The sequence below is a fragment of the Haematobia irritans genome, chromosome 5 (assembly GCF_050003625.1).
Source record: "Haematobia irritans isolate KBUSLIRL chromosome 5, ASM5000362v1, whole genome shotgun sequence".
Classification (NCBI taxonomy): domain Eukaryota; kingdom Metazoa; phylum Arthropoda; class Insecta; order Diptera; family Muscidae; genus Haematobia; species Haematobia irritans.
This window is the reverse complement of record NC_134401.1, coordinates 160,472,246-160,496,207: the sequence shown is the minus strand read 5'-3', so window position 1 is coordinate 160,496,207 and position 23,962 is coordinate 160,472,246. Positions and strand designations below refer to the sequence as shown.

The window sequence follows — 23,962 nt, the reverse complement described above, 5'->3', positions numbered from 1 at the left end:
TAGTTGAAAAATTCTAATTAGACCAGCCAATAAAACTTTTTTTTGCCAATAGAGCGGGAAAAGTAAAATTTTGAAATTCGAATTTTCCAACCATTAAAGAGCCCATATATTTTTATTCCAATTACAACATTGGACTAGGGATTTCGTGTTTTCATTTACAAAATTTTACTTTATTAGAAATTAATTCTTACTACAAATAACAGGCTTCTGGATTTCCTTAGATATTCTGCTCTTGTGTAATACACCTACCTTTACCATGAAGAGAAATCATTTAACACCGTCTTTGCTGTCGCTTTTTTCCTTATTGGCCCTCCAAACAAACTGTTTGTGGTATTTTCTTCTTTCTGTGTTTGCTTAAGAGCTTGAATATTCAAATATTTTCCCACTCCTTCTCTGTAGATTTTTAGAGGCTCTTTCATACGTTTCTTGGTTTGTTCAACATGTTTTTCTTGCTCTTGCTTTTCTGCTTCCTCTGCCCTTTCTTTAGCTAATTGATCTTTGGCTTCTTGAAAAGGATCTACAAAAACCTGCACGGTTTCTACAATGATATCTTCTATGGGACGATCTTTATTGTCCACTTCGATTTGTTCCATTTTTTGTAATGTGTCTAAACCCCCAACAACTTTGCCGAACACTGAGTGTTTGCCATCTAAATGTTTGCAGGAACGATAGGTGATAAAGCTGAAAAAAAGTAGTAATAAAAAAAATATTTTATTTTGAAAAAATAAATCATAGCATTTTCTATTTTCATACCGATTAAAAGAATGTCGAAATTAAGAAAAAAATTAACTACTTACAATTGCGATCCATTGGTATTAGGGCCTGAGTTAGCCATCGATAGAACTCCTCTTCCAGAATGTGTAAGATTTGGCTTAAATTCATCGTCAAATTTCTTCCCCCAAATCGATTGACCTCCAGTTCCCTTACCCGTTGGATCTCCACCTTGGATCTGGAACACAAAACGGATCCTTGTTTATCCCGATACAGAATAAAATGAGTATATTCATATAAGCTTACCATAAAATTTCTTATGGAGCGATGAAACATGGTCCCCGTATAATAACCATTCGCACAATGGCTTATGAAGTTGTGACATGTGCGTGGCACTTGATCACAATATAGCTCTAAATTCAAAGGACCCATGTTTGTGGCTAAACGTACATAACCCTTCTTCTTAACACGTTCATATATAACTTGATCCTCGTCGATAATGGCTGCCTCTACATTAGAAACTGGAGCCATGGTGGTAGACGTAAATCCGGCCGCCACTGTTCCAGTGGAATAATGGGCTGCATTAAATTTATCCGATTTTTGTTTTGATGTAGAAGGCTGCACTTCTGCCACTTTATAGTCACGTTCCAATTGCTCCAATGTTTCACGTGTCTCCAAATTCATAGTCTTTATCTTTTTCGTGGGATCATTTCGCTCCTGTTCCTCTTCCTCAGTGAGAACCCTCAAATTCTTTTTGATATGGTAAAATTTGGAAATATCAAATTTCTCCAATTTTTCTGGATCTTGAATGGTTATGATGTCCTTTCGCTGAAATGGGGTGTCATCAATAAGATCTTTCCAATTCTTCGCCTTGATATTCAATTGTTCAATGGCTTCCCAGCAATAAACATTGCCTGTGGTGCGTAAAGCCACAATATGAGAATTCTTTGTAAAGGGCTTGAATAACGCCGGACAATGGTATTCATCTTCAGAATTCTTATGAAAATTCAATTTTAATAAAGACTTAGCATCCAATGGCTTGCCAGTGACTGGATTAAGTTTGAATTTAGCTAGAAAATTATGAATAGCTTCCAACTCGTATACATTGCCATCACCATCACAATAGGGAATATCGAAGGGCACAAGAGTAATGCAGCAACAATCATATGGCAAACGTTTAAATTTAATGTGTTCATTTTCTGCAGACTCGAACTTTTTTCCACCATAAAATTCCGTCCACTCCGTATAGGTGAGATACCTTGGCAGAAGTGGGGAAAATTAGTTTATATAGTTCAAACATGGAGTATTTAACAAATACTTACATTTTATCTTTTTGATGTTGCCTTTTACCCATTTTAGTTGAACTTTTTTTTACAGATTTCTATCAAATGAACAATTTATTATGGTGGCAGTATTTTTGTTTACTGGTGGTCTTCTTCTTCCTTTAGGTTGACATTCACTGATGGGGGTTAGCTTTAAATTGATTCAGTGCTCTTCAAACCTTAAGATGGCTTCAGAATTGGTGGGAAGACTTGAATCTTTATCTGAAAATAAAAATTTTGATACCCAAAGGTATAGACAAATATATTTCGAATACCGCTATATTTATAATACAGTTTGGACACAACAGTTTTACAATAACATCAAACAGAACTATGTATAAATATATGATTTGGTAACTACAGGGTGATTCATAGTTTTTACAATCGTAATGACAAATCAATAGATTTTTATTTGATTATAACTAGCGAAATAGTCCACTTCCAAAGCTTTCGATACAAAATGTATGTCAAAACTTTCGACGCAGAATATGAAGCCGACTCATTTTTGTCGGCGGCGGCTTGACGACTAAGCCAATATAAACATGTCTCTTCAGTGGCGAACAATTATCCATTCTAAAATCAATTTGAAGTTGTACAACCAATCTTACAATCGAATTTACATTTCATTTAAATTTTTTGAACCAAATTTTTCCAAAATTATTATAGCAGCTTGAATTTTATTGATTGTGACTGCTAGGTTCAACATTTGGCACAAAATACGGCGCGACTCAGCGGCTTCATTCTCTGCATAGAAGTATAGTTATATAGGTACCTATTACGATTTCCTAAAATGGAACAAAAAGGACACCATGCAACGAAATACGAAGTTATCATATCTATGGATTTCTGACCAACATCCCGATCAACAGTTAGTTGTAAAAGCCAACTACTTCAAAATGGTTTAATGAATCACGGACAAGAATAAGAGACTTTCGGACTAAAAGAAGCAACATGTTGAAATGGATGCTATGAATTTTTGTAGCTGGTATGGGAGGCGATATTCATATAAAACATCAATATTTCGAAAGAAACGAAGATATTGTACCAAACACGCAAATTAAAAATGCGGGATTTTCTCAAATGTTTGTGCATTAATAAAAAATTGTACCAAACCAATCAATCGAAGTATTGCCCATCTCTAGCCACTACCCGATCCCATTCCTATCGTTCTGGCAACTTACGGATACTGCAACGAAAATCAATCCGCGTTCTTATGGCTTCCTCATAAGAACGAAAATCCAGATCAGCCAGTTCATGCGTCATCGATCGGAACATGTGGTAATTAGAAGAAGCAATTTCACGACTATACGGCGGGTGTAGGAGGACTTCTCAGTTGAGTATAAGTTCTAACGAGTTTTGGAAATTGTGACCGAGGATTATCATGCTGAAAATCACCTCGTCGTGCCTTTCCATATGTAGAGGCCATGTATCATGCAATGCTCGGCTTAGTGGCATCAATTGAGTTCGATACAAAGCTCTTGTGATCGTTTCACTCGGTTCTAGCAGCTCATAATCTACCACACCCAGGTGGTTCCACCGACTACACAGCATACGCTTCTTTCCATAGATATTGGGTTTTGCCGTCGATGTTGAGGCTTGGCCGATGTAACTATAAGATTTTTTCTCTATGGATTGTCTTAGGGGATGTTCTTTTGATAACCAGTAACGATGCGATACAAAAAACTTCTCCATTGTTGAATTTGTAGTAGCTGTTCGCGTGAGAAAATCAACTTTCAACGTATCTCGACTTCAACTCGCATGGTGCCCAATTTCCTAGATTTTGAATCATTCCGAATCGATTTCAATCGATGGGAAATGGCTTGGCGTGTAACTACGAAGGATTTAGCAAGTTTTTGTCGTCATCGAATGATGGCTCCAATTCAATATCTTCAGATTTTTCGTCCATCCCGGACGTTCTTATCCTCCACTTCGGAAACGCACTAACCACCTCTCGCACGTGGGGACCGAAGGATCACACTCCTTGGAAGCCAAAACAAATATAATTTGTTTTCACTTCAGGCAAATGACACATGCTGGGAATGAAAACTATGGAATGAAATTATGACATTAATACAGTTTCAGTATATCCCGAACGAAGAGATCGAGTCTCTAAAAGTCAGCTAAGTACTTGGGGGTTGTCTTAGGCTAAACTGGCTAGACAATACAGTCACCCTATCCTGGATTACTGTATGCCACGTTTGGTGGACCATTACTAAGCATCGGAATCTAATCTAATACAGAAGTTGAACAGAATAAATAAGACCCGTCTTATTCATTTATATGACTGGTGCAATGATAACAACGGCCACCTCAGCTCTGGAGGTATTGATGGGAGTTTGCCCACTTGATCTGCATATCAAGAAAAGAGCTGAGATAGTACTCATGAGACTGAACAGGCTGGACTCGCTTGGAAAGGCGGATTGCCGGCACACAGAACAAGTCTCTTCAGATGGGCAAGATATGATGATATAGAGTCATATATGATGGAACGCGGATTCAACATTTTTTAGGCGGAGGTATTTGCCACTACAAAAGCTTCAGAACTCCTGTTGACGAGGCCGATATTCAGAAGCGATATTAGCTTCTTCATCGACAGTCAACAATAAAAGCCTTGACTGTCGTAAAGAGCTCTTACTGTACTGGGTAACTGGGTAACTGGACATTATGGAATAATGTGCAATGAGAAGGCATATGTGCTGGCTACAGGAGGTACACGCGGCACGGATAACATCGTTGCAGATGTTTTTCTCTCCCTATCTTTATGTATTTACAGAGTCAATGTCAATATAATGATTTATGGAAGGGATGATGAGCTTCCTCTGCGGGCTGCCAGCAAACCAAATTGATATAGAACGACAAGAGTAGTAAGAACTTTGGATTTCGCTGGCGGCGCATAGAGAGGATTTAAGACCGTTAATAGGCATCATAACAGAATATAATTCACTTGGGAAACTCATGGTAAGGATTGGCTTAATGGCTTATTATATTTGTAGATGGTGTCTGGACACGGAAGACTCCTACCACTTTCTGTGTCAGTGCCCGGCATTATTATTTAGAAGAAACAAGATACAGGGCTCCTTTTTCTTTCAGGATGTTACTAATGTGTGATGATGGGTCTGTAATCTGAAGAATATTCTTGCCTACATGAAGGCGGTGGAGGTTAGGTGGCAGCTCGATATGTCAGGCTCACTTAGAGTATTCAGTCGATTGTGATACCACAGTGGTGAACTTCTCTCTTATCGCAGCAGCTCGATGTGTCAGGCTCACTTAGAGTATTCAGTCGATTGTGATACCACAGTGCTGAACTTCTCTCTTATCGCTGAGTGCTGCCCGATTCCATGTTAAGCTAAATGACAAGGGATCTCCTTTTTATAGAGCTTAACAAAAAAAAGCGGTGGGCGATAGATGAAGGCGAGAGAAACAACTATTTGGAATTACAATGGACTAATATGGTCTAATGCGCTTTACAGACTATCAGTTATTCCGGACGACAGTGCTCGTGTCGAACATATCCAATATATTGTGCACATTATTAGTTAAGTCCGAAGGCATAATCGATACTGCTGAATGTTTATGGGATCGATAACACATTTACCGATTATTTAGTCATCGCCGACAAGTCGTATCGATCCGACACACTGTAAGATTCTTTACAAACACCGACATTCCGTCCGGAATAACTGATAGTCTGTAAAGCGCATAAGTGAAAACCAATTCCCTTTCTACGGAGTGATGTCATCCTCTATAATGCGCTTTACAGACTATCAGTTATTCCGGACGACAGTGCTCGTGTCGAACATATCCCATATATTGTGCACATTATAAGTTATGTCCGAAGGATAATCGATACTGCTGCATGTTTACGGGATCGATATCACATTTACCGATTATTTAGTCATCGCCGACAAGTCGTATCAATCCAACACACTGTAAGATTCTTTACAAACACCGACATTCCGTCCGGAATAACTGATAATCTGTAAAGCGCATAACCTAAACTAACCATATCCTGAACCACGCCATCTGTTGTCAATCCCGCATTACTAATTTGCGCACATTATAAAATCTATGCTCGGAAATGTTCCCAACAAAGAGAGTTGCTTCCTGCTTTTATATGATCCAATATTTTATTCTCATTGATACTTTAGCATTTCGAAAGGCTAATGGATAGCTATATTAGATGTATAATTGATTTCAAGTTACTCTCAAAATGAAAACATACCTACTAAAAAGGCATGTTAAGACTGCATTGCATGAAGTGGTCAGCTTTATTAAAGGTTCACTGTTTATCGATCTTTAAATCCTGATCACCTAGATTCACCTATAATGGTAAATGAATAATAATGTAAATGGGTTTGTATTAGCAGATAACCCAACCTAATCTCCTACTCAGCATCGATGATATATCTTTAAATCCAAACTTAATTTAATCACTGATTATGTCATGACAATTGTCAGAAAATACAAATATTTTCATTTCTCCTATAAATCCTGAACATGAATCCCCAGTACATTTTCGATTTATTACACCGTTTGTTTTATTTAACCAATATTCGAAATGGTCCAACAAATCAATTCATCATCATGCAAGTTAGGGGTCTTCTTGTGATTGCTACCATTGTTCGCAATGTAGCTTTTGCATAGCCACTGCTGGTGGCAATTGCTCTGATATGGACATGGAACATTTTTCGGCTTTCAAGTGGTACAAACAAAACATTTGTTAAAACAATTTCGTGATTTGAATCCATTAACAATTTTTTTCCATACGTGCTCTAGAATCCCTTCCCTCCAGAAAAACGTGAGTGGTGAACACTCCCCCAACAATGCTAGAAGAGAAGAAATCATAAAAAAATTGGGCAACACAATAACACCATCAGATGGAACAAGGTAAATTTTTGTTTTACTGGTTCATAGATCGGGCCTTGAGTCTTTTTTTCTAAGCATGACCAGCAGGAAGACAAAAACAGCGATCCGCTATTCCAGCAGCAGTAGGAACAACAAAATTCCAAAAACAAAACTCTAGCAGTAGCTGGAAAAGCAATAGCATATGTGGTTTTGTCAAATGTAAACGTTTCTGACAGTAGCAGGAATTTTTGTCCGAATCTGGACGTTGGGTGAGAGCATGTGCTTATGAATCAAGCGTACTTTGTTGTAGCCCAAAGCCTACGAGTCATGACGATGCTGCAGATGTGTATGAGGAGTAGTTCTCTTAAGCGGCGTAACATTTTTGTTGTCTTAATGGACTAGGCAATTTGTCAGTTGTTAAAGGCAGTCACTCACAATCAACCCAAAGCTGCGGCCAACTTACCACTACCATATTTTACATGCAGGAAAAGAATAGAAGTGGAAATCTTGAATATTCTTAAGAACCTATTGCCTTACATCAAGTCAAGGAGCTGGAAGGAAGCAAGCGGAACTTTGGGTCTGGGACAAGGCACATTGGTAAGCAAAAATTTATTTCAACTACAGTTTTGGACATGCACAATATTTCCAAGTGTCCAATTCAATGAAGGAAATATTTGATGTTATGATGTTGCACAGTGGTTGGCAAGTCACGAAATTTAATACAAACAGTATCGAGCCTTGGTTAAAGCACTTCGTTGTCAGAAAATGTTTAGTGATCTTCATCCTTGCAATCCCGTTAGGTGATCACACAAACTAACACATACAGGGTGGTTAGGTTAGATGCCAGCCGGATGTATCAGGATCACTTAGAGTATTCAATCCATTGTAATACCACAGTGGTGAACTTCTCTCTTATCACTGAGTGCTGCCCGATTCCATGTTATAGCCGAGTCCGAACGGCATTCCACATTGCAGTGACACCACTTAAAGAAACTCAGAAATGTCACCAGCATTACTGAGGTGGGATAATCCACCGCTGAAACATTTTTTGGTGTTCGGTCGAAGTAGGAATCGAAGCCACGACCTTTTGTATGCAAGGCGGACAAGCTAACCATTGCACCACGGTGGCTCCCGTGGTAAGGATCACTTAGAGTATTCAGTCCATTGTAATACCACGGTGGTGAACTTCTCTGTTATCACTGAGTGCTGCCCGATTCCATGTTATAGCCGAGTCCGAACGGCATTCCACATTGCAGTGACACCACTTAAAAAAACTCAGAAATGTCACCAGCATTACTGAGGTGGGATAATCCACCGCTGAAACATTTTTTGGTGTTCGGTCGAAGTAGAAATCGAAGCCACGACCTTTTGTATGCAAGGCGGACAAGCTAACCATTGCACCACGGTGGCTCCCGTGGTGCAATGTATGGAATCCATCATTACGAAAGCGCTCGTCTGACAACTGTCGGATTTATTCCACTGGCAGTTCATTTTATTGTCTAAAAGCTTACAAAGGCATTTTGCATTCAGAAATAAAGTTAAAGTCAGATGGATTTCAAGAGTGATAGTGGCTGGGAAACTAAAAGTGACTATCGTGAAGCCCTCAAGCATATAAATGAATAAATCTTTTGTTTATCGAATCATTGCTCTTTATCATGATACTGGCAGTGTGGCGTCGCGTCCAAAAGGTGTACGAAAAAAAACGGTAAGAACACCCGAAATGATCCATAAAGTGAAGTCCAGAGTTGATAGAAATCCACGCCCTAGTGGCAGAAAACTTCCTGAACTGAACACATCGTAAGAACTGATACAATACTTGTTGAAAAATGAGCTTTGTCTAAAGCCATTGATGTTAAAAAAATGCAATGAAAGAGCGAAGGAGTTGCTTCGTTTGCACGAAAGTGACCAGTTTCCATTTGGTTTTCCCCGATGAGAAGCCATTCCAAATTCAACAGTATGTGAAGTCACAAAATAGTTACTTGCCAAAGAAGTCAGCTGACACCTTCGTACACCTTCGCTTGACCACACAAGCGCTACCGATGGTAATGTTGTGGGCCGACGTAGCGGCCGATTGTCGCTGGCAACTCGTATTCATCGACCTTGGAGTCAAAATAAATGACGAATATTCTCCGAGAAATGTTCTAAAGACAGCATTGAGCAGACAAATATTTCGGCGGCAGTCCATGTACATTCCAACAGGACTCAGCATGATCGCTCTCGTCAACCAAGAACGTCTTAACATAAAAGGAGGTTCCTCGTTTCATTTCTACCGCACAATGGCCACCAAAACTGGATCGCAAACTGTTGGATTTTTGCGCCTAGGGAATTTTAGTAAGATCGGGGCTAAAGAATACCAAAGTGCCGATCATCTCAATACGGCGCTTAACCGGGATTGGGCAAAAAAGATATAGCGATATACTTCGTTGCCACCCTGTAGTGGCGATTCCTTTCTTCGGCTTCGTACAATGCGAATTTCGCTTATCCTTTATTCTCACTTATCTTCTTATAGAGGTTTCCATGTCTCATGTCGCCTGCACAACAAATCAGTACTGGACTTGTTGTGTGGTCGAACTTTTTCTTTCCATGGTGCCTTTCCTTAATTAGAGGAATTCGATGTCTTAAAGGAATTCCCACATATAGTTCTAGTCGCTATGTCCAAGGTGGACCAGGTCCTGAACCACGACGTTGCCGATATGATGGGCGAGGCAGGATTAAAATGTCTCCTCTTCCTCAAAACGCACCTTACCATATATGATCTTCTCCTGCTCGTTGTTGGCAAATAATTTCCCACAACTCCAGGTGCCTGGTCACAATTCCTTCGGCTCTTTTTACCGCAGTGCTATTAATTTTCAATCGTCGTCTATTCCTAGTTTGGGTCACCCTATATTATTTCCGTCACCCTTCGGACCGTTTCATTATTCCACATCGTCTTATGAGTCTGTCGTATCCAATAATGCTAATCGGGTCCCTTAGCCTCTCTGAGCATTGCGTTCTCTAAGGGCACTTCCGTTTGTGCCCTAGCTCTTATCGCCATTTTATTTGTCTTTACGTTTCCTCGTATTCCAATCATATTAGCCACCCTGTAATGGCGATTCCTTTTTCTGGCTTCGTGTAATGCGAACTTTGATTCTCCAGTCTTATTTCGTCGGACATACAAGTCAGCACTGGGCTTGTTGTGCGCTTTAATGTCTTCTTTCCATCGTACCTTTCCTTAGTTCGAGGAAATCATAGAATTTCCCAATTTAGTGGACCGGGTTCTCAACCATATCGTTGCCGATATGGTGGGCAAGACAGGATTAAAATCAAAGCAGTGACACAAGTCTCCTCTTCCTCAAAACACAGCCTACCACACACAATCTTCCATTGCATCCCGTCATCCTCCATTGCATCCCGTCACGATTCCTTCGGCCTTTATGATAATAGTGCTACTCTTTTTCAATCATTATCTAGACTCCTCATAGTTTAGGCAACCCCCATAATATTTTCGCCACTTTTCCAACTGTTCCACATCGCTTTATGAGTCTACCGTGTCCAATCACCCAACTTGATCTGCGTAGCCTGCATTGATTAGCATTCGCAGGTGGTGTTCTAAGTTTTCATCTTCCTCAAAACACACCCTACCACACACCATCGTCCACTTCACCTATTTGGTAAATATGTGCCTTGAACTCCAAGTGCCCCGTCACAATTCCTTGGATCCATATCTAGACCCTTCCTCGTTTGGACAACCCCCATAATATTTTAGCCACTCTTCCATTCCATATCGCGTTATGAATCTACAGTGTCCAACCATCCAACTTGACCCGCGTAGCATCTATGGCCTTAGCGATCACAGGTGGTGTTTCAAGTTCTCCTCTTCCTCAAAACACTCCCTACCATACACCGTCGTCCACTGCTCCTATTTGGCAAATATTTGCCTTCCCGGTGCCCGATTATGATTCCTTCGGCCCTTCTAACCACGGTCCTACTATTTTTTTCAATCGTTTCCTAGACTCTTCCCAGTTTGGCACCACCATAATAATATCGCCGATCTTCCGATCGGGAGCCACCGTGGTGCAATGAATGGTGACATTTCTGAGGGTTTCAAAGCTTCTCTAAGTGGTTTCACTGGAATGTGGAACGCCGTTCGGACTCGGCTATAAAAAAGAGGTCCCTTGTCATTGAGTTTAACATGGAATCGGGCAGCACTCAGTGATAAGAGAGAAGTTCACCACTGTGGTATCACAATGGACTGAATAGTCTAAATGAGCCTAATACATCGGGTTGCCACATAACCTAACCTAACCTAACCTTCCGATCGTTGCACTGTTCCACATAGTCTACCGTGTTCAGTCGTCCAACTAGCCCCTATGGATTTAGCGTTCTCTAAAATCACTTTGTGTCCTAGCTCTTGTCGCCAGTTCATTTGCCCATACGTTATCTCGTATTCCGATCTACCTTTGTTCTTATAGCCATAATATGAGTTTTTAGTTTCCCAAAAGCTTTTGGATGTTCCAAAACTAAGCAACCGCATTAGGATTCCTCTAACCACTGTTCATAGTGAGTTTCATTGCTGAATTGTGCTTTTTGTTTATACCTCTAATAGTTTTACGAACAGAAGCCTAATAACATGCTATCCCCCCGTTGGCCAGTCCCCTTGTCCAAGTCTTAGATGATCCTCTGGCCTGATACAAGAATGGAATCAGAGGCAGCTGCTGTAGTAGCGTGAGCATACAGCGTGATGGATAGGTTAATTGTTGGCATGTGGAGCACGGTTTCATATTGTGAGGTCTTGGATATCACCACAGTAAAAATCTTTGTAAAGTTAACTTGTCATGTGAACGTATGAGTCCGTGGTGTTTTCACGTATTACCTTTTACAACGGTGGCAAATGGCAGACGATATTTTGTTCATGTTGTTGCTATTTTTCGCTTTGCTCAACATTTTTATTTTGTCTTCTCCCCAAGAAGAAAAAGAAGAAGATTCCGAATGATTTACTGATCACCAAAGATTTCCTGTTGAGCTCTAAACAATTGCATCCTGTTTAGGCAAAAGATATGGGAAACATGGACCATCATTGATTATGTCCTGATATGGCATGAAATATGCCCTCCTTGAACTAGGATGGGTTTAACGAATGTCTTTACCATACTGCTGCTCAGTGTTACCGCTAACCACATGGTCATGGCCAACAAAAGATGATAAATAGCCAGGAGATGAGATAAAAACAGAAAATATTTAACAAATAGACCGCTTGTCTTATAACAGCCTCGCTCTCTAAGATCACAAGATGATCACATGTGAATTATGAACGCATGCAGGGACGGACAAATGATATTTCCTTAAAGAGCAACCCAGAAACTATGGCTGAAATAGAGGATATCGTTGCTAGACTCAACGAACTTCCAGTTAATACAGTCATACGTTAGCGTTTTCATCATTAGCACAAAATGTTGTCGTTGTCCATTGAATATTAGGTTGCCTAGCATCGTTGTGACTATGTGTTGCGATGGTGGGATCGGCCATCAGCAATCTGGGTCAACGATGACCCATATTGGCTTCGTTAAGAGTAGCAGGAGAAGAAAAAACACATCTCCTTTGTCTATATCATACCATCTTACAACATGAGCAAATTAAATGGCACCTTTACAATGTAATTTATGGTTGCAAGTGATATTTCCGCTCCCCTCCCGTCTCTTCATTCATCCATCTCCCTTGGCTGATTTAGTTTGGTCATTGATTTCCCAGTGGTACTTGAGGTGCGTTTCTAGTCGCATTTTGCCAAAGATTTTTATCTCAAAAGTCGAAGAGTACAACAATTTATTACGGTATCTGATCCGTCCGTCTGTCCGTTCTTGTTCTATGTTTCTGTCCTTGGTGAATGTGAAAGGATGGGTGGTTTTTCAACCACACCAGAATTACTTTCCCCCTATTTGCTGGAGTTTTGTGAAATGGGGATAGAGTTGATTAGATTTCCTTTGGTATAAACATATGGACGAAACAATACAATGATCGTTTTTATAGGAAATGTTGGGTTTTTTAAATTGGAAGTCATAGAAATTTTGCCCAAATTGAGTTCTCATTTATTTGAGAGTTACATTTGGAGAAAATCTGGAATGAAATTTCATTGATCAGCGATTGTGGAAGCAGAATGTGTGTTCATCTTCCATTTTTGATATTCAGACCTCCTGTACTAAATTGTTCTATCAGTCTTCCTATTCTAAACAGCACATTGTTCAGACCCAGATGGTCTACTTAATTACTGCATTCATATCCATACTGATGTCATATTGACGCCAGTTTAATCATTGCAATGGTTAGCACGCCCGCCTTGCATATACAAGGTCGTGGGTTCGATTCCTGCTTGGACCGAACACCAAAAAGTATTTCAGCGGTGGATTATCCCACCTCAGAAATGCTGGTGACATTTCTGAGAGTGGTTTCACTGCAATGTGGAACGCCGTTCGGACTCGGCCATAAAAAGGAGGTCCTTTGTCATTGAGCTTAACATGGAATCGGGCAGCACTCAGTGATAAGAGAGAAGTTCACCAATATGGTATCACAATGGACTGCATAGTCTAAGTGAGCCTGATTCATCGGGCTGCCACCTAACCTAAAGGGTGATACGGTCAAAATTTGGTCAATATAAACTTGACGTATTTCTTTCAATTTTGCATTTAAAAAACCTGAACACCCCTCATTTTGAAGGTGTGTGTGTAGAATGTTGCTCCTATTTTGATTTTGGAATTCACTCTTCACTTGTCAAAATGCCGTCCAAGCAAGAAGAGCAGCGTATCAAAATATTGCTCGCGCATCGCGAAAATCCGAGCTACTCACACGCAAAGCTGGCAAAATCGCTAAAAGTTGCCAAATCAACCGTTACAAATGTAATTAAAGTGTTTGGGGAACGTTTGTCGACAGCCAGGAAGTCTGGATCGGGGGGAAATCGAAAACCGGAAGCCGCTGAGACGACAAAGAGAGTTGCCGGTAGTTTCAAGCGAAACCCTAACCTCTCTCTCCGAGATGCCGCAAATAAGCTGGGTGTATCGTCTACAACCGTGCATCGAGCCAAAAAAACGAGCCGGACTATCGACTTACAAGAAGGTAATGACTCCAAATCGCGATGATAAACAAAATATGACGGCCAAAGCGCGATCCCGGAGGCTGTACACGACGATGCTGACGAAGTTTGACTGCGTGGTAATGGACGACGAAACCTACGTCAAAGCCGACTACAAGCTGCTTCCGGGACAGGAGTTTTATACGGCAAAAGGAAGGGGAAAGGTAGCAGATATTTTCAAGCACATACAACTGTCAAAGTTCGCAAAGAAATATCTTTTTTGGCAAGCCATCTGTACCTGTGGCTTGAAAAGCAGCATTTTCATAGCTTCCGGGACTGTCAACCAAGAAATTTACGTGAAAGAGTGTTTGAATAAACGTCTGCTGCCTTTCCTTAAGAAACACGGTTGTTCCGTACTGTTTTGTCCGGATTTGGCATCTTGTCATTACGGTAAAAAGGCCATGGAGCGGTACGCCGCCAACAACGTGCAGGTGGTTCCCAAGGACAAGAACCCTCCCAACACGCCAGAGCTCCGCCCAATTGAGAAATACTGGGCTATTGTCAAGCGGAACCTAAAGAAGACCAAAAAACTGCTAAGGACGAGCAGCAGTTCAAGGCAAACTGGCTTTCTGCGGCGAAGAAGGTGGACAAGGTGGCTGTACAAAATCTGATGGCAGGTGTCAAGCGTGAGGCCCGGCAATTCGGATTTGGAAAAGCGAAAGCCTAACTGAATATTTTTCCTGAATTTTATACTAATTGAACTTGAAAAAGAAATTTAATTTGATTTTTTTTCATAAACGATTTCACCGATTTACACGCGTTTTCCCTTGGCCAAATTTTGACCGTATAACCCTTTAACATAACCTAACTCTAGTAAAATGAATGTAGTAAAATATTAGCCTCGACGGACAAAAACAAAAAAAAAATTGTTATAGAAAAACCAATGGGTATACCACATTTGCTGCACTTACCCTAATATCATAGTAATTGTGAATTAACATTCGGACTAGATAAACAGCATAAATCTAAAGTAAACCTGGAATTAAGATAAGAGTTGGGTCAAAAAAACTTAATTAAATTTATATTTAATTACTTTTATTTATATTAAATTAATTAATCTAAATTGTAATTTGTATTTATAGCCGTTTGATCTTGCAAAAATATTTTCCAGACATCTGTTGTAAGTCTTGGTTGGTCATTAATGCGTAAATCTCAAGCTCCCTATTAGCGTCATTTTTCCATGACATATCAAACAATTTACGTAGTAAATTGATCTCGTTTTATGTTTTTTTTTTTAATTAAAACATTTTTTTCTCTTTCATATTTAATGCATGACCATTGTGATTGACCAGCTTGGTAATAGGCCGACAACGTATAATCATTGGAAATATTTTTCTACAAATGTTCAATATTGTATCATAAATATTTCTCAAATAACATAATTAGCACTGTTTACTTAAATGCCACAATTAATTTCGATATCACGAGAAGATCGATGTTGGATAATGAACGGAAATTAGGAGAGCAAGAAAGCAAGAAAAACTTCAAGTATCCATCGGTGATCGGTGAGCAATGCTTGCAGTGCATAAACAATTAATAATAAAACACGTACAAAATCGCATGTTTTTGCTTTAAGGTGAGTTTTAGTTTTTTTTTCTGCTGAATCTGCAAGTAACTCCTTTACGATATTATACTTTTTAATCAAAGATTTGAGAAAAAATAGATCTAAAATTAATACAAAAAGGAGCTAGAGGCTGGTTTCATGCAATCTCTACTAAATGAAGGAATGTTTTTGAACGTTATTGTAGGAAATACATAGTAAGTTTACAAAATATATACCTTGTCTGTGTGGTAAAGGGTTATCTAATAAGAAAAATATAATTATTGAAAATCATAAAATCCATCGTATGACGAATTGTATTCCAAGACCAAAGATCTATTCATATAGTTCGAAGATTAGAGTGTTCTAACTATCTAAAATTCCAAAGAAATATTTAATCTTCTTCAAAAGACTCTTCAGAGATATTTGGAGAAATTCTCAACAAATATAATTTTGTTTATGAAGTCTTCTATAAATTAAGATACTGAAATAAAATATCTAAGATATTTTCATTAAAAACAGAATTTTGACAAAATCTTTAATGATATCAAAAATTTTGAACGATAGGTCTAATGAATGAAAATGAAAACTTCAATTGCCATATTTAAAATGATCCCATATAAATCAAATACGCCGTTTTGTTCAATATCCTTTTGACAATGTATATCTCTTATAGAAGCGCACGTTTGTATCGCCAAAAAATTGCGAGTCGAGCTATCAGCAAAATTATTCGCTGTGGACAGATGTGGTGCCAGGTCCTTAATATAAGGCGGATGCATACTGACCAACCAGTCAGAGTTTCGGTAGTGACTCCAGTGAATCACTACCGAAATATGTACCCTCGCATCGTCCTGATGTCAGTGTTGCCAGAATTGGGGATTTCTCCTGATATTGGGGATTTCTCCTGATATTGGGGATTTTTTCTTTGAATTCGAACGAATTTTTTGAGTTCGGTTATTGGGGATTCGATGCAGAATTTACAGAAAATTGGGGATTTTTCAGTATATATAACAGCCAGTTTCTGATAGAAGTGTTGCCAGTATTGTGGATTTTCCACAAAATTGGTATTTTTTCTTTAAATTTTTGAGTTGGGTACTTGGGGAGGAATTTACAGAAATTTAGGGATTTTGTTGGGGATTTTTCCACTACTTCCTTCGTTTGAATGAAATGAAATACACAGAAGAATTAATGCAAGCGTACTTTTCACTTTCCGAACTAAAGGCTCCGTATTTTAGGCATGCAAATTTTTCAAAATTTTATTTCTTTAGAAAATTTTGTCAAAATTTTATTTCTATAGAAAATTTTGTAAAAATATTATTTCTATATAGAAGATCTTGTCAAAATTGTATATCTATCGCAAATTTTGTCAATATTGTATTTCGATAAAAAATGTTGTCAACATTATATTTCTATATAAAGGTTTGTCAACATTTAGTCAACATTTTATTTCTACACAAAATTTTGTCACAATTTCATTTCCATAGAAAGTTTTTGTCAAAAATTTTCTATCGAAACAAATTTTTTGACAAAAACTTTCTATGGAAATGAAATTGTCACAAAATTTTCTATAGAAATAAAATTTTGACAAAATTTTCTATAGAAAAAAAAGTTTTGACAAAATTTTCTATAGAAATAAAATTTTGACAAAATTTTCTATAGAAATAAAATGTTGACAAAATTTTCTATAGAAATAAAATTTTGACAAAATTTTCTATAGAAATAAAATTTTGACAAAATTTTCTACAGAAATATAATTTTGACAAAATTTTCTATAGAAATAAAATTTTGACAAAATTTTCTATAGAAATAAAATTTTGACAAAATTTTCTATAGAAATAAAATTTTGACAAAATTTTCTATAGAAATAAAATTTTGACAAAATTTTCTATAGAAATAAAATTTTGACAAAATTTTCTATAGAAATAAAATTTTGACAAAATTTTCTATAGAAATAAAATTTTGACAAAAATTTTCTATAGAAATAAAATTTTGACAAAATTTTCTATAGAAATAAAATTTTAACAAAATTTTCTACAGAAATAAAATTTTGACAAAAATTTTCTATAGAAATAAAATTTTGACAAAAATTTTCTATAGAAATAAAATTTTGACAAAATTTTCTATACAAATATAATGTAGAAAAATTTTTTATAGGAATAAAATTTTGACAAAATTTTCGATAGAAATAAGATTTTTAAAAATCTTCTATAGAAATAAGATTTTGACAAAATTTTCTATAGTAATAAAATTTTGACAAAATTTTCTATAGAAATAAGATTTTGTCAAAATTTTCTATAGAAATAAAACTTTGTCAAAATTTTCTATAGAAATAAAATTTTGACAACATTTTCTATAGAAATAAAATTTTGACAAAATATTCTATACAAATTTAATGTAGAAAATTTTTTTATAGGAATAAAATTTTGACAAAATTTTCGATAGAAATAAGATTTTGACAAAATTTTCTATAGTAGTAAAAGTTTGACAAAATTTTCTACAAAAATAAAATTTTGACAAAATGTAGACAAAATTTTCTATAGAAATACAATTTTGACCGAATCTTCTATAGAAATAAGATTTTGTCAACATTTTCAATAGAAATAAAATTTTGGCAAAATTTTCTATAGAAATAAAGTTTTGACAAAATTTTCTATAGAAATAAAATTTTGACACAATATTCTATACAAATTTAATGTAGAAAAATTTTTTATAGGAATAAAATTTTGACAAAATTTTCGATAGAAATAAGATTTTGACAAAATTTTCTATAGTCATAAAATTTTGACAAAATTTTCTATAGAAATATAATTTTGAAAAAATTCCCTATAGAAATAAAATTTTGACAAAATTTGCGATAGATATAAAATTTTGACAAAATCTCTTTGTCAAAATTTTATTTCTATAAAAAATTTTGGCAAAATTTTATTTTTATACAAAGTTTTTTCAAAATGTTATTCTATACAAATTTTTCTCAAAATTTTATTTCTACAGAAAATTTTCTCAAAATTTTATTTCTACAAAAAATTTTCGTAAAATTTTATTTCTATAAAAAATTTTCTCAAAATTTTATTTCTATTGAAAAATTTCTCAAAATTATAGAATTTTATTTCTACAGAAAATGTTCACAGTTTTACTCCTATAGAAAATTTTATCAAAATTTTATTTCTATACAAAATTTTATCAAAAATTTACTTTCTATAAAAATTTTTGCCAAAATTTTATTTCTATAGAAAATTTTGTCAAAATTTTATTTCTATAGAAAATTTTATAAAAACTTTATTTCTATAGAAAATTTTGTAAAAATTTTATTTCTATAGAAAATTTTGTCAACATTTTATTTCTATAGAAAATTTTGTCAAAATTTTATTTCTATAAAAAATTTTTTTACATTATATTTCTATAAAAAATTTTGTAAAATTTTATTTCAAAAGAAAATTTTGTCAACATTTAATTTAAATAGAAAATTTCATCAAAATTTTATTTCTATAGACAATTTTGTTTTTTTACTTCTATAGAAAATTTACTTCTATAGAAAATTTTGTCAAAATTTTATTTCTATAGAAAATTTTCACAGTTTTATTTCTATAGAAAATTTTGTGAAAATTTTATTTCTATAGAAAATTTCGTCAAATTTTTATTTCTATGGAAAATGTTGTCAAAATTTTATTTCTATAAAAAATTGTATTACAATAGAAAATTGAATTTCTATAGAAAATTTTGTCAAAATTTTATTTCAATAGAACACTATACATAAATGCAGCATAAAAATTTAAATGTGATTTTCCATGAAAAATTATCTTATAACCCATTTCGTATCACTAGTGTTGGCAAGAAGCCCATCTATTTAAGCCGATTCCATTTCAGCTATAGACATTGGCTTTAATAATTGCATTAAAATGTATTCAGCGTACCATGAAACATTTTTTTTAGATGCCAAGACATTGCAATCGAATTTAGATCTATCTATAAAAAAAAAAAATAAACTAAAACGAGAAAAATCTCTTTGGAAGGCGCGAGCCCCTTTTAGAAGCCTCAGACTCGCCCTCTCTTTGATTGACTACGATTACCACCACCACCTCCACGCACTATCATTTCAATCCACCTTATTACACTGCTGTACAATTTTTGTTTCTCCCATCCAATAAATGAGGAAAACAAGTCCAATTCAATTCCATATCCACCATTCTTTTGAGGCGACGTGATCTTGTTACTGATCTCGCTAAACTCATGTAATCCATCATTGTGCTTTTTCTGGCCCAAGTCATGACAATCGTCGGTGATTTTATGTCGGTTTGTTGGGCTTTTAATGTTGCTGTTCCTAAATGTGAGTACATTACCGAGAAGCTTTGTTCGACTGATTGTCCATTTATACATACATCGATTTAAACATCCATTGTAAGGTGAGGGGTGGGGGTTGATAAGAATGCCATTGTTAAGGTGTCATTGCACGAAGAAAAAAATCAAATGCTATTGATTTTCCCCCCCTCTCCAAACTCCATCTTTAGTTAGCTCGGTCACATTATTTAGCCAAGATCAATGAAAGAGATAAGTGATACGCTAAGCTTACCACTGGCTTGGGCTGACTGACGGACTGAACGGACAACTAAACTCATATTGAGTGAATTGATATCTGTTTTGAAAATCGTTTAGAACTCTGTCAATTTGAAATGATTTTCGTTTAATAGAAGCTAATAAATTTTCTTAAATACTCTTTACATTTTCAAGGCTTAGTGAAGCAGCAGAACCAGCTATGGTGGGAGTTCATTTAAAACGAATGAATTTTTGGAATTATTAATGAAACAAAAGTTTACATGTTTGAAAATGAAACAAGTGTCTGATGAAGCATTCTAAAATTTTCGAAATAAATTTTTGAAATATTTTATGTGTGGGAAAAAAACTAAAGATTATTTATTGAATATTTTAGCAAATAATGCCGAACCCTTCCAGGTGTTTTTTGCACCACCATTATGACATTGAATTAATTAACTTAATGTTTCTATCATGATTAAAAAGTTAATTGTATCAATTAATTTATTAATTGAAAAATTTCAACTTCAATTAACTTTGGTGAAATTTTTTTATGTGAATGGAGAAGAAGCCACACTTACAGAGAAATAACCTTTTCACTATAATTTGCATAAGCAAATCGCTGTGATTGTCCACTTCCCCAAGAGAAGGAATATGATCAACCCAACCAAGATGTTTCTTTTTCACGGAGAACATAGAACCTATTTGTAGCAAATATATTGTTTTCTCGCCAAACATAAGATGCTTGTCGAAATCAGCTAAATAGTCTCCTAGAAAATAACATCGTTTCGGCAAACATGTTCCATGTTTCCTGGGAAAAAGTAAAATTATGCTCTTGAAACATGTTTGGGGTCATCATATTCCTTCTCTGCGTGTGACCTCGATAGACTGACGTATTCTATTTTTGAGATCTTCAGTCGACGCTGTTTTGTTGGCGTAGTTCTTATGTTCTTTCAGGCTAAGCAAAGTTCGTTTGGGAAAACGTGCTAGCGGGTACCATAAACAAAGATTCATTTGCCATTTGAGAGGAGACTTTACCAATAAAGAAAATCTTCGTTGGTCTAAAATTTCGATTTGAAAGTAAATGTTGTCCAGATCAGTACCATCCAACTCTGCAGGTTGCGCCAACCTTTTTTCGAAAGAATAAGGTCTAGTGACCTCGCCGAACCATAAACCGCACCGAATGGTTACACACGGACAAAAAAAGACTGTTTTCTATATGTTTAGGTGTAACAAGTAAGGGAACATATAGAAAACAGTCTTTTTTTGTCCGTGTGTAACCATTCGGTGCGGTTTATGGTTCGGCGAGGTCACTAGACCTTATTCTTTCGAAAAAAGGTTGGCGCAACCTGCAGAGTTGGATGGTACTGATCTGGACAACATTTACTTTCAAATCGAAATTTTAGACCAACGAAGATTTTCTTTATTGGTAAAGTCTCCTCTCAAATGGCAAATGAATCTTTGTTTATGGTACCCGCTAGCACGTTTTCCCAAACGAACTTTGCTTAGCCTGAAAGAACATAAGAACTACGCCAACAAAACAGCGTCGACTGAAGATCTCAAAAATAGAATACGTCAGTCTATCGAGGTCACACGCAGAGAAGGAATATGATGACCCCAAACATGTTTCAAGAGCATAATTTTACTTTTTCCCAGGAAACATGGAACATGTTTGCCGAAACGATGTTATTTTCTAAAGTCGGGCGGGGCCGACTATATTATACCCTGCATCACTTCGTAGATCTAAATTTTCGATACCATATCACATCCGTCAAATGTGTTGGGGGCTATATATAGAGGTTTGTCCCAAATACATACATTTAAACATTACTCGATCTGGACAGAATTTGATAGACTTCTACAAAATCTATAAACTCAAAATTTAAGTCGGCTAATGCACTAGGGTGGAACACAAGGTTAGTAAAAAACCAGTAAGGAAAGTCTAAAGTCGGGCGGGGCCGACTATATTATACCCTGCACCACTTTGTAGATCTAAATTTTCGATACCATATCACATCCGTCAAATGTGTTGGGGGCTATATATAAAGGTTTGTCCCAAATACATACATTTAAATATCACTCGATCTGGAAAAATTTGATAGACTTCTACAAAATCTATAGACTCAAAATTTAAGTCGGCTAATGCACTAGGGTGGAACACAATGTTAGTAAAAAAAAAATATGGGAAACGTTTAAATCTGAAGCAATTTTAAGGAAACTTCGAAAAAGTTTATTTATGATTTATCGCTCGATACATATGTATTAGAAGTTTAGGAAAATTAGAGTCATTTTTACAACTTTTCGACTAAGCAGTGACGATTTTACAAGGAAAATGTTGGTATTTTGACCATTTTTGTCGAAATCAGAAAAACATATATATGGGAGCTATATCTAAATCTGAACCGATTTCAACCAAATTTGGCACGCATAGCTACAATGCTAATTCTACTCCCTGTGCAAAATTTCAACTAAATCGGAGTTAAAAATTGGCCTCTGTGGTCATATGAGTGTAAATCGGGCGAAAGCTTTATATGGGAGATATATCCAAATCTGAACCGATTTCAAGCAAATTTGGCACGCATAGTTACAACGCTAATTCTACTCCCTATGCAAAATTTCAACTAAATCGGAGTTAAAAATTGGCCTCTGTGGGCAAATGAGTGTAAATCGGGCGAAAGCTATATATGGGAGCTATATCTAAATCTGAACCGATTTTGCTCATATTTTGCAAGTTTTTCGAGACTCATAAAATATTCGGATGTACGGAATTTGAGGAAGATCGGTTGATATACACGCCAATTATGACCAGATCGGTGAAAAATATATATGGCAGCTATATCTAAATCTGAACCGATTTTTTCCAAAATCAATAGGGATCGTCTTTGAGCCGAAACAGGCACCTATACCAAATTTTAGGACAATCGGACTAAAACTGCGAGCTGTACTTTGCACACAAAAATACATCAACAGACAGACAGACAGACGGACAGACAGACGGACAGACAGACGGACATCGCTAAATCGACTCAGAATTTAATTCTAAGCCGATCCGTATACTAAAAGGTTGGTCTATGATTACTCCTTCTTGGCGTTACATACAAATGCACAAACTTATTATACCCTGTACCACAGTAGTGGTGAAGGGTATAAATATGGGAAACATTCTGAAGCAATTTAAAGGAAACTTCGCAAAAGTTTATGATTTATGGCTCGATATAAATTTATTAGAAGTTTAGGAAAATAAGACTCATTTTTACAACTTTTCGACTAAGCAGTGGCGATTTTACAAGGAAAATGTTGGTATTTTGACCATTTTTGTCGAAATCAGAAAAACATATATATGGGAGCTATATCTAAATCTGAACCGATTTCAACCAAATTTGGCACGCATAGCTACAATGCTAATTCTATTCCCTGTGCAAAATTTCAACTAAACCGGAGTTAAAAATTGGCCTCTGTGGTCATATGAGTGTAAATCGGGCGAAAGCTATATATGGGAGATATATCTAAATCTGAACCGATTTCAACCAAATTTGGCACCCATAGCTACAATGCTAATTCTACTCCCTGTGCAAAATTTCAATTAAATCGGAGTAAAAGATTGGCCACTGTGGTCATATGAGTGTAAATTGGACGAACGATATATATGGGAGCTATATCTAAATCTGAACCGATTTCAACCGAATTTGGCACGTATAGCTACAATGCTAATTCTACTCCCTGTGCAAAATTTCAATTAAATCGGAGTAAAATATTGGCCACTGTGGTCATATGAGTGTAAATTGGGCGAACGATATATATGGGAGCTATATCTAAATCTGAACCGATTTCAATAAAATTTGGCACACTTGTCTATAGTACTAATTGTTCTTCTTGTGCAAAATTTTAAGCAAATTAGGGTAAAACTCTGGCTTCTGG

At 36.3% G+C, this 23,962-nt stretch overlaps 1 protein-coding gene across 1 annotated transcript; it reads right to left on the bottom strand.

Moving 5' to 3' along the window:
* Window positions 1-141: 141 nt before the first annotated feature.
* LOC142241958 (RING-type E3 ubiquitin-protein ligase PPIL2) lies at window positions 142-14,952 on the bottom strand. Its single transcript, XM_075313853.1, has 5 exons — window positions 14,889-14,952; window positions 2,034-2,255; window positions 1,018-1,969; window positions 798-949; window positions 142-681 (listed from the first exon to the last, which is right to left on the bottom strand). The coding sequence occupies exons 2-5, from the start codon at window positions 2,063-2,065 to the stop codon at window positions 252-254; spliced, it is 1,566 nt and encodes a 521-aa protein (XP_075169968.1). The 5' UTR covers window positions 2,066-2,255; window positions 14,889-14,952; the 3' UTR covers window positions 142-251.
* Window positions 14,953-23,962: the final 9,010 nt, after the last annotated feature.

Coding starts and splice junctions, on each gene's coding strand:
- LOC142241958 (XM_075313853.1), bottom strand. CDS start 2,065: ATGGGTAAAAGGCAACATCAAAAAGATAAAAT. Junction 950..1,017: donor GCTCCATAAGAAATTTTATG/GTAAGCTTATAT, acceptor TTTGTGTTCCAG/ATCCAAGGTGGAGATCCAAC. Junction 682..797: donor AATACCAATGGATCGCAATT/GTAAGTAGTTAA, acceptor ACTTTTTTTCAG/CTTTATCACCTATCGTTCCT.